This window comes from Pezoporus wallicus, unplaced genomic scaffold, assembly GCF_028554395.1.
Source record: "Pezoporus wallicus isolate ANWC-B61680 ecotype Strahan unplaced genomic scaffold, APGP_CSIRO_Pwel_v1 contig_13614, whole genome shotgun sequence".
Lineage (NCBI taxonomy): Eukaryota > Metazoa > Chordata > Aves > Psittaciformes > Psittacidae > Pezoporus > Pezoporus wallicus.
The window spans coordinates 560,194-577,852 of NW_026642178.1; the positions used below are offsets into that span (position 1 = coordinate 560,194).

Consider the following 17,659-nt stretch of genomic DNA (forward strand, 5'->3'; position numbering starts at 1 on the left):
CTGCCTTGGGGCTGGGGGTCCCCCGTACCGGCCAGGACTTGCCGAGCGCAGTGGGGCTGGACCAGCTCGGAGCTGTCGGTCTAAATATATCGTTGTTGCTGGGGGAATAGCTAATAAACAGAGAGGGTGAGCTCTGCTGATTTAATTGGCTCTGCTGCGTGCGGCTGGAGGGACGGCCCCGCGCGGCTGGGGGAGCCTCAGGTACCAGCACAACGCGGAGCAGCCTCCGGTTAACAAAACACCCACGGGAGCCAAACCAAAACAAAGACAACAAATAACAAAGGCAGGGGCAGGCCAGAAGCACCTCATGCACTGAGATGAGCTCTTAGGCAGAAGCTCTTCCCTGTGAGGGTGCTGAGGCGCTGGCACAGGGTGCCCAGAGAAGCTGTGGCTGCCCCATCCCTGGCAGTGCTCAAGGCCAGGTTGGACACAGGGGCTTGGAGCAACCTGCTCTAGTGGAAGGGGTCCCTGCCCGTGGCAGGGGTTGGGGCTGGATGAGCTTTAAGGTCCCTTCAACCCAAACCAGGCTGGGGTTCTGGGATTTCCCAGTCCTAGAAACACAGATTCTTGCAGCAGCAAAACTGAGATTTAGAAAGACACGTGTGAAATGTCCATAAAAATCTAGAGCTGCCACCACCCGAGGCTCTGGTCAGGGTGAGGAGGGCACAGGGTGACAGTGCATGGGTGACATGCACCCGGGCTGGGTGACCCAGGGCTGGCACCGCGCAGCGTGGGCTGGGAAAGCTCTTTGCTGTTGCCCGAAGAGCAGGATGCAGCCCGGTGCTGTGCCATCGGCAGGGTAACACACCATGGCCCTGCGAGGCTCCAACGGGGGGGCCGCAAACCCCGCTTCTCCCACAGGATCTGCATGAAGGGAATGTTCTGCTTGGGTTACAGGAGACCGTGCTCATCCACGGTGCCTTTTCCATGGCCCATTACATCCTCTCTATGAACTCACAGGTGGCTGCTAACGAAGGCTCTGGATCATTTGCAGGTATTTAATTACCCGATTGCCATGGGTAACCCTGGTGCAGGAAGGGGCAGCCGGGAGCAGGATGCTCTCAGGACCCCAGGGTGAGTGGGACATGGACACCAGAACCCTGCTCTGGACACGGCTTTGTTTAACTCCATCTCCCCCCCACCCGCAGCCCCTCTTCCTGCCTCCCCCATCTCACCTGAGCCCCAAGGCAGGTTTCCAGGGGGCTGGGGTTTCATTTCCCCCCTTCCTGAGTGCGTCAGTGAGTTTTAGAGCACAGGTGTAATTTTCTAGAGCCCTTTGTCTGAGGTTTAGAGGCAAGAATAAGCTTCATTAACAGGAGGGAGGGTTTCTAATCAGTAATAGGTAGGTGCTACCTCGTGAGCCGTCAAACGGCTGTGCTAAATTACAAGGTGCTTTGCTGTGCTTGTCTTCAAACAATCAGCTCCTCACCCAGAGACGGGAACTTTAAACGGCTACTTCTTAAAGACCCAACACCTTTTCATGTTCAGCTCCCCGCAGCTGTGAGTTAGCCCTAACATACGAACTGGAATTGCTTTGAGGCTGCTGCTTCGTTACAAGAATTAAATGCACTTGCAAAGCAGAAGAGGGCCCTTCAGCGCTGGGCTCTTTTTGTGCAGGTAACGTTCCTCACCTACAGACCCATTGACTTCAACCAGAGCTGCACAGATGGAACTGATGGAACTGGTGGGTGCTGCTCAGCTGCCCATACACTGATCTCCATCTCCCCTCTGGCAGATTGAAGCCATTCCCCTTGGCCTGTCCCTATATCCCTTTTCCCAAGCCCCTCTCCAGGTTTCCTGTAGCCCCTTTAGGCACTGGAGCTGCTCTGAGGTCTTCCCCAAGCCTTGAGCCCTTACCTGCACCTCACCTCACACTGCACCTCCCATGGATGTGGGTTTCACTCTTCTCCTTGCCCTCAAGCCTTGAGCCGTGGCCGCAGGTCTCCAGGGAGCAGGCGATGTCCTGGCTGGCTGTGAGGAGCCCATGGACCGGATCCCACCCTTCCCCATTCAGCAGCTCCTGGGATATCCCTGCTTCCCCAGGGTGCAGGCTGGCGGAGCAGAGTCCTGACCCCAACTGAGATCCTTCTGTAAAGACACCTAAAAGAGCTGAGGGGATGCAGCTCCTCATGCCCACACATCACCTCCAGCCCCAGTGCTCCTCAGGGCAGACAGTGGCCAGGAACGAAGGAAAGGCTCTGGGAGGGACCTCAGGGGCTTACACAAGCACTCCGTGAAGCTGTGTGGATTTGTGCTGTGAAATTGCCAGGATAAATCCGGGTAACTCCTCTCCAGCACTTAAACAGAGCCATCAACTGGATACTGCAGCATCCGGATGTGCTGGTGTTACAAGGCTCTGGTGAGCATCCTGCTCCCATCCCTCACCACCACCCGCTTTTAAGCTGTCAGCAGTAAAAGAAGCGATACCCTTGTGGAAGGAAAGTTCCAGTGCTTCATCTGCAGCTTACCCCGAAATCAGTACCGCAGTCTTCTGTGCCAGGGTTAGAGAGCTCCGCTCTCCCCGAGGTGCAGGGACCAGCAGGAGCCCGCCCTGCAGGTTAAGGTGCAGAGGACAGAGCACCCAATACCCCCATGTTACAGCAGTAACCCAGCCCGGCTGTGATGAGCTGTGATGGTCTGGGCTGCTCTTCAGGCCACTGAACCCAGTGTCGAGACAGACACTGACCAGGAGGATGTTTTGTCTGACTGCGGAGCCAGGCAGGAATGCGAAAAGTCACGGCCATGGTCTGAAATGGTTGCTCTTATTGAGCAATACCCTGCTCAAAGAAAGCATCCAACTCCAACCCAACCCCAACACAAGCCAATGCCAATCCCAACCCCAACCCAAACCCGACCCAAACCAATGCCAATCCCAACCCAACTCCAACCCAACCCCAACCCAAGCCAATGACAATGCCAATCCCAACCCAACCCCAATCCAAGCCCCAGCAGGGCACCGGGAGGTGTGATGGGAGCGCTGTCAGCAGCCTGGGTGCTCCCAAACCATCCGAGAGGGTTCACTCCCTGCTGTAAAGCCCCCCAAATCCATTGAAGAGGCAAGGGCCCGCAGGGACCTCAGAAAAGCCACACTTGTCAGTGGCCACCAGGACACGGGGACTAAGGCTGGTGACAGTGGCCTGGCCACAGCCAACTGATGAGACCCACCCCATCAACTTGAACCATGGCAGGACTGTACCCAAGACTTGTGTTTGAACAGATACTATTGCAGTGTCTTCTTTCCTGCTTTACTGCCTAAACTGCTGGGCAGGGCGTACAGGCCAGGCTTCACCTACCAGCGCGCCTGTGAACACCCTGCTTGCTCCTAATGTTGACTGATGACTTTAATATTCAGCATCAAATGTCATGTCAAGCTGGTTTAAAACAGTATTTCCTCTCTCTAATTTCTCTCAGAATAAACCAGTGTTTGCTCCATTATTAAACTCCCCCACGGAGGGAGCGTTCACTGAGAGCTTCAGACAAATCCTGCTTTTGGGGAGTTTTAATTAAAAAAGAATATTCCAGTCGCTCCCCTGCAAGAGCAGTAACTGCTGCTGCTGCTTTGCTTTCCTCCCTCCACGGGATATCTTGTAAATACGTCTGCGTGGAACTTCTGTTCCCAATAACTCTCCAGGCAGCGCATCCAGACGCTCCTAAGAGCATAGGAAAAGGAATTTACTCTCATCCCAGAACAATGTGAGTATCTGAAGAGGCAAAAGGGGACACTGCACAGAGAGGCTTTGTGAGGATAAGGACTGGCAGCAGCTGGCTGGGGCAGGGCAGTCTGTGCTGCTCCTGCAGCCTTAGGAAGAGGTCCCCAAACACCACATCCCCTAAACACACCTTTTAGAACAGTTCTGATGTGTCTGAGATTCTCATTTGCCCACAGAACACTTCCTGTTCAAAGGCTGAGAGTCACGTTGGAGACAGAAGGCTGTGCTGGGAAGACACTGGCTCCAGCAGCAGCCTGAACTTGTTCAGCTGGAGAACAGAAGACTCCCAGGAGACCCCAGAGTGGCTCCAGTGCCTAAAGGGGCTACAGGAAAGTGGAGAGGGACTTGGGACAAGGGCCTGTAGGGACAGGCCAAGGGGAATGGCTTTAACCTGCCAGAGGGGAGACTGAGATGAGATCTTAGGCAGAAGCTCTTCCCTGGGAGGGTGCTGAGGCGCTGGCACAGGGTGCCCAGAGAAGCTGTGGCTGCCCCATCCCTGGCAGTGCTCAAGGCCAGGCTGGTCCTTTCCAACTCAAATCATTCCATGATTCTATGGTGGGGGAGCAGCTCAGGACAGGACAATCCTGAACACAAGCAAATACTGCTGACAGATGAAACATTAAGCCCTTCCCCCCCCTTCCATCAGCCCTTTCCATCCCTCCCCTACACCCCTGGACAGGGGTTCCTATACTACCCACCCTAGACAGTGCAGGAGCCAGAGCCAGCTCTGAGCAATCCCTGAGGTCCCAGTGACTTCTGGGGCTGGATTAAGCCCAGCCTGATCCTCTGCTCCAGGAGCATCAACAAGTGGTACGAGTTTTCACCACTGAACCCGAGGATGAACAAGGACAGTGAAACACCGGCTTTGATCCCTACAAATCTCTCGGCCTTCTTCATCCATTGCCTCACAGCACAAAACACGGGACAGTTTGGAGGCTTCTCCCCTGCGCAGCCATCAGCAGCAGGGCGACGTGCCCAGTGCATCACTTACAGCGAGGTTACAGCCCCGAGGAGACGAGCTGTGCTGCGCCCGCCCTGGAAATCAGGAAAAGATCAACTTTTTCCTCTGTTTTTTTCCCCAAAACAAAAGTCCCGGGGTTTTAATCACTGCAAAGAACATGAAGAGGTCTGAGGCTTTGGGTTCCTCAATTCTAAGTGACACCACAAAGCGGACAAGAAGGCAGCCCAGGGTATGAAAGTGGCTGTGGATGTGTTTGCAAGCGTTCTCTGTAACTGGTTTCAAGTGTCCTTTGCTTCTCTCATTACAGGTGTTCTAAAAATATCAAATATAGATCTTTCCCTCACAATATTTTAAGATACTCTATTTATACAATAATTCTTTCAAAAATAAAAAGTGACACGTACAGCAATTCAGCCACTCAGTCTGTAAAACCATTACAAAAGACACAGCATCCATCCCCCAGCACCGCTGCTGCCCAGGACTGGGGGGGTTCTGCCACCATTCTCTATCACAAAATAAAACCATTCCAGCTCCCGACGTGCCACCCACAGTCACGCTGGGCTCCTTCTCCCACCCTCTCCTTTAAAAACAGCCTGGAATAGTGAGGGATTTCAAACCCACTCTGCATGTCCATGGAGGCAGGAGCATCCTCTCCGGGGCAGGAACGGAGCGGTGGTGAAGGACCTGTCCTTTGTGCTCTGTTTTCTGGACACACCACCACCAAACGTCCTATGAGCATGGGAATAATTTACCTTGCACACCGGTACTGCACAGACTTGGCACGCACAGACTACACGCACGGAGCTGCGAGCACGAGACCACCTAAAAAGCAACGGGTGGAGAGTGGCAAACACAGCTCCCAATGGCACTAAATCAGCAGCCTGGGCACTCACAAAAGCATGGATGTGTCTATGCAAATGCATCGGAAACGGAGACCGTCACCAGGAGCGGCATTTATCTGGAGCTGCATCTTGCCCTCCAGGAAGGAAACGCGGGCTCTTTGCCTCAGATCACAGACGCTGCCTCGCAGGAAGTTCAGTTGTTAAAAAAGGACACACTTTGAGAGGTTTGGTCCCAAATATTCCCACTTCACGGCGCCGGCGCTGCAGAGCCCAGTGCAGGACCGCTCTCGCCTGCAAGAGCGGAGCTCTGCTGCGGCAGCACAGCATGGGACCCGCAGCCTCCTGTCACTGCTGCTGCTGCTGCTGCTTCAGCCCTTCCGTGGACACGGGAGATGGGGCTGGGTTGCTCCCCATCTGCATGGAGCTGGCTGGAAAGCGGGGAAAAGAGACTGGCAGCAAAGGGCTTCCTCACTGCTGACCGCTCTTCCTCCGGCGGGGAGGATGACGAGCTGGGGTCCTTCTGCTCCCTTCTTTACAGGTGGCAAGCAGAGTCACCGCAGGGAGCGCAGGCTGGTGCGTCTCTCGTGCTGCTCCACACTTGGTGCTTGGCACCTCTGGAGCACGCAGGCTGTGGTGCGGAGCTGCCGCTTTGCTGGTTTGCTCATTGCTGCGATGGCTCCGCGCTGGGACGTGGGCTTTGGGCATCACTACCTCGGATCGGAGCTGCAGGAGTAGAGCCACATCCCCAGGACTGCTCCTTCCACAGCCCCAGCACACACGGGGAGAGGAGCACAGTTCTATCCGCAAACATTCATCTCAGTGGGGATGGGGAAGCCCTCACCCTGGTCCCACCAGCGACTGCCATGGATACCATGGAAAGCTCAGCGCTTCCTGCGCCCAAAGTTATAGGAACTCCACGTAGTTCTCAGGGATTAATCCTGTCTTGCCATTGAGGGTCCCTTCCAGCCAGCCAGGCTCCTGCGATGGGTGAACTTGAGGAGAAAAAGAAAAGACAGGTTACGACAGGGGTTACGACATAGGGGTTGTTGCTCTTCTGTGTGCTGACATCAGCTTGCATCCCACAGCTGCTCCTGGGAGAGAACAAGACCTTTAATTTGTGTTTGGCTTAAAGTAAGAAAACAAATATGCTAAGATGCTCGGGAAGCTGAAATGCTCACCCTGGGCCTCCTCTGCCTGTCCTTTATAAAGCGTCAGGGACCCAACAGTAAAACCAACAGAAGAACCAAGTGAGCTGCACATGAGGCTATGTACTGGGATTCCAAATACTGGTGCTGGGCTGATGTAAGTGAAGCACCAGTGATAAAAACAGGGGCTCAAAACTTCCTCCAGATTTGGGCTAAAATGTCTTTGGAGTTTGAGAGAAGGTGGTTAACTCTATCACAGTGTAACCCTGCACATCCCGGCCTGGACCAGGCTGAGGGAGGGAATGCATTAGGAAACGCTCCCGGTAGGAAAGCAACCTTATTTCTGTGAAATGAAAAACGTGGTCAGTCCTCAGAAGCCTCAAACTCCTCTTTTATTCAACCAACTGTGAAAATCTGCTGGTTTTACAGGAACCAGTTATGCCCATTCCTCAGTCCATCACTACAGGGAACGTGGGCAGAGGAATACAGTACATAGTGATCTATTAATGACAAATACAGACCACAGAATAAAGGAATCACAGAGTGGTTTGCGTTGGAAGGGACCTTAAAGCTCCTCCAGCTCCAACCCCTGCCACGGGCAGGGACACCTTCCACTAGAGCAGCTTGCTCCAAGCCCCGTCCTTTGCTTTACACATTTTGGGGTTTCACTTGTGCTGCTTCTTTTTGCACACTTACACCCCCAAGTCTTGGGGCTTTTCTACCACCAAGGGCTAAAGCAGTCCTCCCAGAGGACAAAGACCACCTCCAGCCTGCAAAGAAAGCTCCCAAGGGCAAAACTGCATTAAAATTTATTGGTTTACATCCCTTTTGGAGATGAGGCTTCACAGTGCCCCTGCCAGCTGAGAATGGCCATAAGTGGTGTGTGCGTGTCTGTGCCTCCAGCCCTCTGGTCTCAGTAAATGGGCTGGGAAAGTGCTTTAACCAAAAGTCACGTGAGTTCCAGCTACTGCCTCTGCCTTAGAACATCACTTGTGTCCCAAAGACAGACATTCATTTCTGGGCAGGTGCTGTCACACAGAGCAGAGCACATGGGCAGATGGGGGAATCTCATTCTTGGTTACAGAATTAGAGCACAGATGCAGCACAGCTTTCCTCATGTAGCATAAAACTCCAGTGTCTGTCAGCACCAGCTCAGGTGGGGGGCTCATGGCTTCAGAAGACTGAGTTTTCCATTTCAGGGGTGATGTGTGTTAAAACCACACACGAGCATCCCTGTCCTGACCCATGACTCCCACCTTCCCCAGTTTCAGGCCTCCACAGATCCAGGACATCCCTCCCATTTAGTGTAAATATCTGCTGGAAAACCCAGGTTTCCTGTAGCTAGAAGGACCGGTGCGCTGGAGTTCAAATGGACCCCTCACAACACGGTACTGGTTACTCTGCGGCTGTCACTCGGTGCAGGCAGCAGCACCCCGATGTCCCCATCAGACCGAGATGCTGCTCCTCCATGTGCACCCTCAGTTTCAAGTCAAACCAGAACCTGTCTCTAAGTACTCCCAAGATCCATTTGCTTTCGCTGGGTTTTATAAAGCCCTCCATCATAACAACACTTCCACCGAGCAGTGCTGCTCCCAACAGCTTCCGCAGCTAACGTGAGCCTCAGCTGGGCTGCTTAGTGATTAGAACATGCTGTATGGCTTTGCCCCTGAATAATCCATTGATTTTTATATAGCAAACACAATGTATTTAATTCAAACTTGTTCCCCTTCTAGCAGCTTTAATTCCCATGGGCTCTCCAAGGGGAGAACATGTTTATTTATAAGATATCTATGGAGCTGCTTAGAAGAAGTATCTTCTTTAATTCACATGTACTTGTTCTCTACCCTCTCTGCTATATTCTCATATATATCCCAGGGCAAAACCAGTGCATGTGGTAGCAGCTTCCCAAATGACAATGCTTAACATTATAAAAGCCAAGAACTGCTTGGAAAGTAGTAAAAAGTCTTTTCTTTACATTGGGATTATATCTAAACCAGAGCTGCTTCAGTCCACAGGGCGCAGTCTCTTTTCCCTGATGCAGGAAACAGACAATCCGTGTTCATTAACATCATCTCCAGAAAGCTGACTCACCACACTCACCTATTCCAGCTCCCAGGATCCAGAGTTAAAAAACACACACTACTTTTCTATCTCTCTCCTGCATGAAACATCATGGCAACTGCAGAGTATTTCTGGTGCTGATACTTGGAAACTAATCTCTCCTACCCAGAAGACTGGGGAATGGCTCTGTACACGGCAAACACTGGTGTCAGTCAATGCTCACCAGTTCCCCCTTACATTCAAATCCAGGGTCTGGATCTTGGTGGGACGCGCGGTCACAGCCCAGAACAGACACGAGGAGCATTGGGCAGCAGCCCCGACACCATTGGCACGGGCAGGGTGATGAGTGTGACATGGAGCAGGACCCACTGACCCAGGCCGCAGGGGGCACAGGGGACATCTCTACTGTAGTGATCCCCTGTGCTCTACTCTGGGGGAGAGGAGAATCCCACCTACTCATCCCTCCTATTTCAGACATTTCCCTTAGGATTTATTTCCCTTAGATAATAAATCAGATTCTTGAAAAGGCAGTTTTCACACAGATCCTAAAGACTCCTGGATAATCAGCTGTTTTCAGTAAAGTAAAGCCAGACACAGCTCAGATTTAATTGGGTTTCAAGTATTTCTGCTTTCCTCTTTCACAGGATTTCCAGAGATGGAAACAATAGTCCTTAAACAGGGGACTGAAAGGAAACCCATGAACTGAGAGCCCAAATCCTTCCCTGGGTCACGGGAAGAAAACCTCCATTAATTTTGTGCTAAAATAAGTAACAGCAAGTGTCCCACTCTGTAGCTTCATTTGTTTTGCTGTTTTACTGGCCCTGTAGCATCTCCCATGAACGTTACATGGAGTGAGACCTTCCTGCCCCGGGGAAGGCCAGCACCAGGCACGGAGCAAGCCTGGCTCCTACGGCACCGGGCACAGCTCTTGTGATCCTGTTTTTCCAACACTGGGAACTGCAGCCTGAGAAACGAGCCCATCTCCCCTCACTCCCACAGGCACCCGGGTCAGGGACTCACCGTTGTCAAACACGGTGCCCGCCGTGAAGGAGAGCTCCGAGTCGTGTTCTGCTTTGCAGGCGTACAGAGCTCGGGCTTTCCGCAGCGGCGAGCTGCAAAGAGAGAACACGCATTGGTACCAACCCCACTGCTCGCAGGCAACAGCATCCCCTCCCCGCTGCAATGGAGGGGTTCACGTGAGTGGCAAGTGTTGAAGAGGGGTCCAAGGATCTCTACTGCTCTGCGAGGGTCCATGGTTACACTGCTCGGGGGAAATGGGAGGAAGACACCAGAGGAGGCTGAAGGCTCTTGGGGATGAGCCCCCAGCACCATTTCACTGCACTGCAAACGCCAGTGTGAGCTGAGCTGGACCACAGCCCAGGTCCGGTGCCCACACAACCAGCAGCCCTGAGGCTGGCTCCAGGAGCTTCCCAAGAGCTGGGAAGGTTCTGGAAGCCTCCAAAGGGCCATACCCAGCCCACGGGCCAGGACGGAGCAAAGGCGGCAGAAGGAGCCCACCAGCCCCGCTGGCTGCCAAAGCCATCACTGCCAGTGCAGCTGCAGCCACAACGAGGGTTTCGTGAGGAAGAATCAGCCCTGGGGAAGTGTATTTCAAGACAGAAAAGCAAGGAGGCCTGGGAAGGATTTGCGGTGCTTCCTTAGAGACCGTACCTGAAGATAAAAAAGATTTAAGATCCATTAGATTTTAGTGGAGAAGTGTCAGCGTGCCCACGCTGCGGAGGAGTGAATGAGAGCAGGGAGAGCCAGAAATGGAGCAGATCACTGGCAGACACACAGAGAAGATGAAGGACCTCAGGACCCGGCAGCAAAGCGCAGGCACGCAGAGGGGTCCCCTCCTGCTGGAGCCTCCCACCCATCCTTCCCGGGTTTGGGTACCAGGAAGGCTGGTGCAAAGCTGGGATAGCACCAGGCGATGCTGGGAGCCTGCCCATCAGCCCAGTGGCTTCATCCAGCTCTGCAGCAGGGTACAGCTCAGCTATGGCACAGCCAAGGGAAGTGATGGAAGAGCCCCAGCACTGCTGCGGTAGGGACCAGGCGTCACCATTCCCCCTATCAGTGTTTACACCAGTTTTTATCTTCCCAAGGACTTGAGCGCATTCAGATTCCTCCCCGAGCGAGCCCAGGGAAGCGTCACACTTTCACCTCATGGCAAAAGTAGTTCTCATCGAAACCACAAGCCAGGGAAGCCGTGAATGGGTTTGGTTCTGCTGTGAAGACAGCCCCGAAGCACAGGGTTCTCCTCTCCGGATTCCAGCTGCCTGACACGAGCAGCTGCCAAACACTTAAAACCCAGCGTGGGCAAACACTCCTCCTGCTCCAGAGAGGGTCCTTCAGTGCTGGGAGGCACCACTTGTGCAGAGCTGGAGGTGACTGCCATGTGGGAAACAAAAGGCATTTTCTGGCTGACCTTGAACCAACGAAGCTGTTGTTTTCCTCCCCAAAAATGATCTCTGCAGCCCAGCACCCCTGCAGGCTGCCCCTTGCCACGGGCTGTGACTGGACCCATGAGCCCTGCAGTCATCAGGGACTGAGATGCTGGACCCCAGCGATCGCTCACGTTAGGTTTGTGCCCCCAAGCATGGCACAAGGCCAGCAAAGCACTCAGGAGCTTCACCCATCTGTCCCTGTGCAGTTTCGGGGATGATGAGCCTCTCCCCCGGAGGAAAGCTGCTCGGTGGCATCGCGCTGCTGTCAGCCTTTGCAGACACATGGAGCACAAATAAATAACCCAGGCAAGCAAGCAGCGCTGCACAGGCAGCGTTTGTGTGTTGTGGGTGCGGGGGAAGAGCTTGGTCTGTGCCTGTCATGAACAAACAGGTCTGACACGTCTCCCCAGGAGCAGGACTGGAGCCGCCTGTGCCTGCTAAAGGCTGGGAGCCACATTCTGCTGGGGACCACATCGGCCTCATGCTCCTCTGTGCCAGGATGGGCTCGGAGGACGGACATCCCATCCCATCCCATCCCACCCTGCACACAGAGCAGAGGGGATGCTGGCCCAGCTTCCCCCACAAGCATCCCCGGTACCCGCAGCGCAGGTCCCCAGCACTGCCTGTGGTGTACTCACGTGTTCTTTACCTTCCTTAGATTCCAGATAAGAAAAGGAAGTGGCCAGAAAACGAGGTGTTACCACGTTTCACTAAGGTTACACATTACACGTCTTACCTGTGCAGAGAGGAGTACAGCAAACCACAGGACCTGAAATGTCTGAGGAAACCCACAGAAACCACCCGTGACACCAAGCATCACCCACAGGGCCAGTGGGTGCCTGCTGGGGGCTCAGAGGGTCCCTCCTGGGGTGGGAGATGTTGGAAAGCTCCTCTCTTGCTTAGTGCAGAAAGCTGCACAGGGGAGGTTTGAGCAGGATGCAAAGGGAGAAGGGAAGTGAAGTGGGGGAACCAAGTAAATCAAACAGAAAATAGCAAAAGCAACAAAAAGCAAAGCGAATTCTGCAACAGACCTGATGGGGGATGAGTCGCTGGACGTAGAGGAGGTGGGCATAGGACTTGATGGCGCAGAGAACATGGGCCAGGACGGTGAGAGGGGTGACGTTGGGCTTGGATTCTGAGGGCTGCAAGACATAACCAGATACCTTATCAACATGCCACCACAGAAACAAACAGCAGCCGAGAGACAGTCAGACGACATCCAACGATAGCGAGTGCCTTGGGAATATTCAGGGCATGAGACACAGCTACGAAATGAAGTGCCAAGACCTTGGGAAATGTTTCAAGGCCAGATCTGCAGTTCTCTGGACAACAAGAGCCGGAACTTCCAATTAACCCCTGCTCCATCACCCCATTCAGTGAGCCCCACACCCCGTGTGCAGCCCAGGCACTTACCTGCCTTGTGTGACTCCCCCCAGTGCTGCCAGAAATAACTGCTGGTATTTCTGATGTTACTGCTCCTGCCAGCAGCCTCCATCCCCCTTCACATCACTTGTGTTAGAGGCTGGACCCTGCTCCATGGTTCCCAGCCCCAACAGCCTGTTCCCATGTCTGACCACATGGGTCCTGGGGGCTGGAAGCTCCGTATCTACAGGATGGAGCCGGTCAGGGCTGGCGTTCCCATGTTATCACCTCTCTGAAGGCAATGATGAGGAGCAAAGCTCCAGCCCGTAGCACCCCACAAGGTTTCTGCAGCATCAGGGGCTGTGCTGGGACCCCAGGGGCTGGTTATAACAACGAGCTAACCAGTGCTCCAGGGCTCCTGCCGTGCTCATCAGCTCCATTGATTTGGTTTCCATGTTTTACATTGAAGAACTCTTTTTCCCCTCATGCAGCCTGCTCCCTTTTAAGCTATGGCTATCAATTGACATTGAATCGAGTTAGTGAACTAGTAAATGCATGCAAAAGTGTTTGGTTCCTTCAAAACCATTCGACCCAGGTCATTCTCAGGTTCACCAAAAAGCAATTCTTGTACTAAAATACCGATTTGTGGCTGATTCATCTTCTACCATTTCCATGCTTAGCAACTCATTTATATTCTCTGTGTAACTCCAACTGTAAACTCCATCCCTGATAAAGCACCAGAAAAACCTCTTCACATTGAAAATGCCTCTGTGAAAACAAAGAGCATCACGATTATGTTTTAATTCTTGGCAGAGGAATGGTACCTCTGATCCCACAGGGCTGTGATGAGGTGGGAATAGGGTGCCATCCCACAGTAAACCCCTGGGCCATCCTCATCCAGGAGCTGGGGGCTCCCAAGGGAGAGAGAAGAGATGCAGGGAGAGGGGAGCTCCAGAGCACGCAGCCCTGCAGTAACAGCACTTAATGGATCTGTTTTAACCCGTGTTAAACCCAGATGTTAAACTCAGATTCCCTCTTGCACCACGCAGTGATTGAGCCTCCTTTCTGTTCGAGGAGAAGCCTCCTGGGAAGCATGGTTTGGACCAGTGGAAACAAGCCCCGACCTCCAGAAGGGATGGTGCAGCCCCCTCCCTCCAGAGTGGAGCACAGCACACCCAGCAGGATGCCTAAACCTTTAATAACAGATGTAGTCTCTGCAAGAAGGGTAATGGGTTAACAGCTAACCCATGCTCGGTCAACACCTCTGAGATCACAACCACGGAAGTTCATTGTTTCTGCCCCTGGCTTCTGCTCTTGAAGCCCAGAATGAATTCACAGAATCAATGAGTACCACATTGGTTGGGTTGAAGGGGACCTTGAAGACCATCTGAGTCCACCTTAAACCTTTCACTAGAGCAGCTTGCTCCAAGCCCCTGTGTCCAACCTGGCCTCAGCACCTGTGCTCCAAGCCCCTGTGCCAGCGCCTCAGCACCCTCACAGGGAAGAGCTTCTGCCTAAGAGCTCATCTCAGTCTGCCCTCGGGCAGGTTAAAGCCATTCCCCTTGGCCCGTCCCTGCAGGCCTTTGTAAATATTATCAGAGAAGAAACTAGAACAAACATTTTTCTTCCATTTCAAGCTGATGCAAAACCTCAGTCAGGAGCACCAACCTCCCCCAACACTCAAAGTGTCTCCAGAAAACATTTAGGATTAATCTGGAATTTTATGTTTTTTTCCCAGTTCTCTGAGTTACAATTTAGGACCTGAGAACTAAAATGTCACTCTTGGCACAGCAGCTCCCCTCCAGCTCATGCATCTGTGCAACCAATGCCCTGACAACAGCCTGCCCCAGGCTCATCTCTGGGTATCCGGACCTTCCGCCAGCACCAGCACTTCCCAAGCGGTTCCTGTGTGTCCTTCATAGCCCTGGCAGCCAGCAAGCCCTGGCATTCCCTGCTGGTGACAACTCAAACCTGAAAGGCTAGGTCTGTGGATGTGGTCCAGCTTCTACAGAGAACGTGTCCATGTCATAAATATCACCACAGCAAGGGCACCCAGAGGACACCAAAGAAGGTTAAATTGTTGGTCTGAACCACCCCGAGGTCTGTATCTGCTTAAGGCCAAGCTCTTGGCTTCTGCTGTGCCACTGCATCCAACAGAAACTAATGCTTTCCCCTTGTAATTATGGGCAATACCTTTATTACAACAGAGGATTACATGCATATAGAAATGAGATACAGCAGCGCAGCGCAGCTGGCACAGGAGGGCTGTCAAACAGGAACGCTCACAGGAAGACGATTAACATCCTCAAAATGCTCTCCTAATGATTGTCACTATTTAAAAACAATCGTTTTGGCATTTTTCTACCATCAGAATTGTCAGTGCTTTGAAAAATGAGTAATTACCGTGTTATTTAGTCTTTAACAAATCTGCGACAGGTTGGTGTTTACCACGTGTTAAATCTATTTCCAACTTTAAACAGAAGGAGGTGCTACAAAGGCCATCAAGCCAGCCCAAGTCACAGAAATTAACCCTTCAAGCACCAGTTCTTGCTTCTTTTGGTTTCTAGGAGGTGTATTGTCTGGCCATTGGTGGTGATGTCCCACCCCCCTGAGCTATGTGACACACAGGGCAGGTAATTTGGGATTATTTTACCTCTGTGTAAGCATGCTTCTGCCCTCTAATGGAGAGCACATGGTAGATGCACCATGTCCATGAAGACATGGAGAGTGCTCTCTGGGCAGCAGGAACTAGGGCTTTTCCTTCACTGTTAATACTGCAAGAGAAGCTGGTAATTTGGTAGCCAAAGCCTGTTGGTTGTAATACCTGTATGCAGTGATGTGCTCTGGCTCTAGACAGCTAAGCTACTTATAGAGAGCCTCCAAGATGGTACATATTGACATGGCAAATGGAATATGAATGCATGGGTTTACCACTTGAAAGGCAGAGGACCTGCTAGGAGTGACTTCCATCTTACCATTGCCTTCCACTGTTCATGTAGACGCCTCCACCCTGGTGATCTCAAAAAGCTTTTCATCAAATGCACATTACCTGCTCCACACATGGGTTTTCTGTAGGCAAGGAGTGTTACCTTGGGAAGCAAACCTTGGTCCTCCAGCTCTTGGCTTCAGCAAGATTCCTGTCCACTGAGCCGTCTGCAGGGCAGGATGATCCTAGGACAGCTTAGACACCTCTCGCCACCAGCCCATCTTGTCCCTGGTTACAAACCCAGCGAGCAGCAGTCTCCAAGGGACCACAAGACACCCACACTGGGGTGGGAGAGAGCAAACCAAATGGCACAGCAATGCCCCTCTCAAAGAGGAGCTTGGCCAAGGTGGGACTTGGAGGGGGCCATGAGCTGGTGGCTGAAACATGGTTGGGGTTGTCCCCTTGAGAGCAGCCACCAACACCCACCAGCCCCCCTGCCACAGCTCCCACTGCCCCTATGGGACATCCCACTGGTGAGCCTGCAGCATGGGATGGCCACCACCAAGCACTGCTATTGATCCCAGCCCTCACGCTGCCCAACGGGAGGAACATCCAACCACACAGGGCTCCAGGAGCAGAAATTCCCAATGCACTTTTTGAGATGAAATCAGTTTAAAAGAATGCAGCTCTCGCTGCTCCTAAAGTTGGCTCTGTCATCGCCCCACCAACTGCAGCCTGCTGCGCTAACCACAGTGCTAATGCCATCAATACCATCCAGAGGGTTATTTCTGCAAGGATGCAGTAACAAAGCCTTACAGCAAGAACCAGCACCCAAGCCAGCCTCCATGTAAGAAGCTACCCATAATTTGGAGGAAGGTTTTGTTTTTTTCAGATTCTTGGTGGCAAAGAAACACTCTCTGTGCCCACCAAAATAACTGAGAGAAATACTAATGGCAGCATGTGGATTTTTGGGTGCGAGGACCATCCTGTTTCTATCAGGTTGCTCACAGAAGAGAGGACCATGGTTCTGTGATGACCAAGCTACCCCTGTTGAGCCTCACGGTCCTGCTCTGCAGGTCCTTCCAGCACATTTCCTCAAGAACACGTGGATGTCTCTGGTGGCCCTCACAGCACCTGCAGACCATGGGCTATGATGCACACAGTGTTCCTTCCATGAAATACAGGTATTTATTCCCAAGATACTGCCTGAGCATCACCCTTCTGAGTTTATGGGCTGCAAGACCTGAGTCCTGTCTGTCTGGAGAAGTCAGTGCATGGATTGAACAGACTATGCTGAGGTCTCTGCATTTTGGAAAATGGTTTTCTTGCAGGATCCAATTTCCTTTCTGTTTCTCGTGGAAAAAGCAGAGGTGGTGACAGGCTTTGGGGAAGTGTTGGCTGCTGCCTGCTCTCAGTCCTGCCTGCAGGAAGCAAATGTCCTCTTTTCCTTCTTCTTACTCGGGAGGACTTTGTGAGGAGCTCTTCCTGTTGGGTGCACAGTGGGAAACAAAACAGAGAAAAAAATGCTAAGAACCAAAAATACCGGCAGCAGGAAGCAGAGAAGTGGCTAAAATTAGACTCTTCCAGGGCGGGTATGGCCTTCTTCCCAGCGGAAGCAGCAGAGGGAACTCCACGAGTCCATTGCCCAACACATCCCGAGGCTCTCGCCTTTCCTGTGGGTCCGCGTGTGACCTGCAGCATCCTGTGAACTGCCCGGGCAGGGTGCAGGAGGACGTCCTGTCGCAGCGCTCAGCCCATGGGGCACCCCCACCTTCACCTCCCACCTGCCCCTTTGGCTCTTCCAGCAAATCAGTGCATTTAACTCCTGTTCCAGACTCCAGTCTCCTTCCCAGCTGCTGTGGCTAAAAAACCTCTTCTCTAATCCCTTCTCATAACCCACCTCTTCTCAATTCCCCCCTCTCTGCAGTCTGCCTCTGGCACTTTCTTTACACAGCCCAAGTCCTCCAGGCGTTTACAGGTCTGAAGAGTTATTCTCAGCAGGGTTCCTAGACAACTTCTGCTGCTTTGTTCTTCTGGCCAAGAGGACATCAGCTCCACTTCAAAAATGTTTACAAGTTGGTGTTTGTTTTTGTGGAACTCGGGGTTATTTCTGACACAGAACATCTAACGACCATGAATGGGCAGAGGCTACTCATGAATTAAAGCCCTTTCATGACATCACCTCAAGAATAAATAACAGCATTC

The 17,659-nt window shown here is 52.6% G+C and overlaps 1 protein-coding gene across 4 annotated transcripts in view; it reads right to left on the reverse strand.

The window, feature by feature from the left end:
* Positions 1-6,123: 6,123 nt before the first annotated feature.
* The window catches only part of ARHGAP26 (Rho GTPase activating protein 26), a 115,841-nt gene continuing 104,305 nt past the window's right edge, over positions 6,124-17,659 (reverse strand). For 2 of the 4 annotated variants that reach the window (XM_057427809.1, XM_057427807.1), the window contains 3 exons: positions 12,198-12,308; positions 9,740-9,831; positions 6,124-6,505 (listed from right to left, as the gene is read on the reverse strand). In XM_057427809.1, the coding sequence (XP_057283792.1) occupies positions 6,417-6,505; positions 9,740-9,831; positions 12,198-12,308 (292 nt within the window). In that variant the 3' untranslated portion in view covers positions 6,124-6,416. Of the gene's footprint in view, positions 6,506-9,739; positions 9,832-12,197; positions 12,309-16,623; positions 16,940-17,659 lie in introns of those variants that run through there. The other 2 variants (XM_057427808.1, XM_057427810.1) reach the window with 2 other exon arrangements.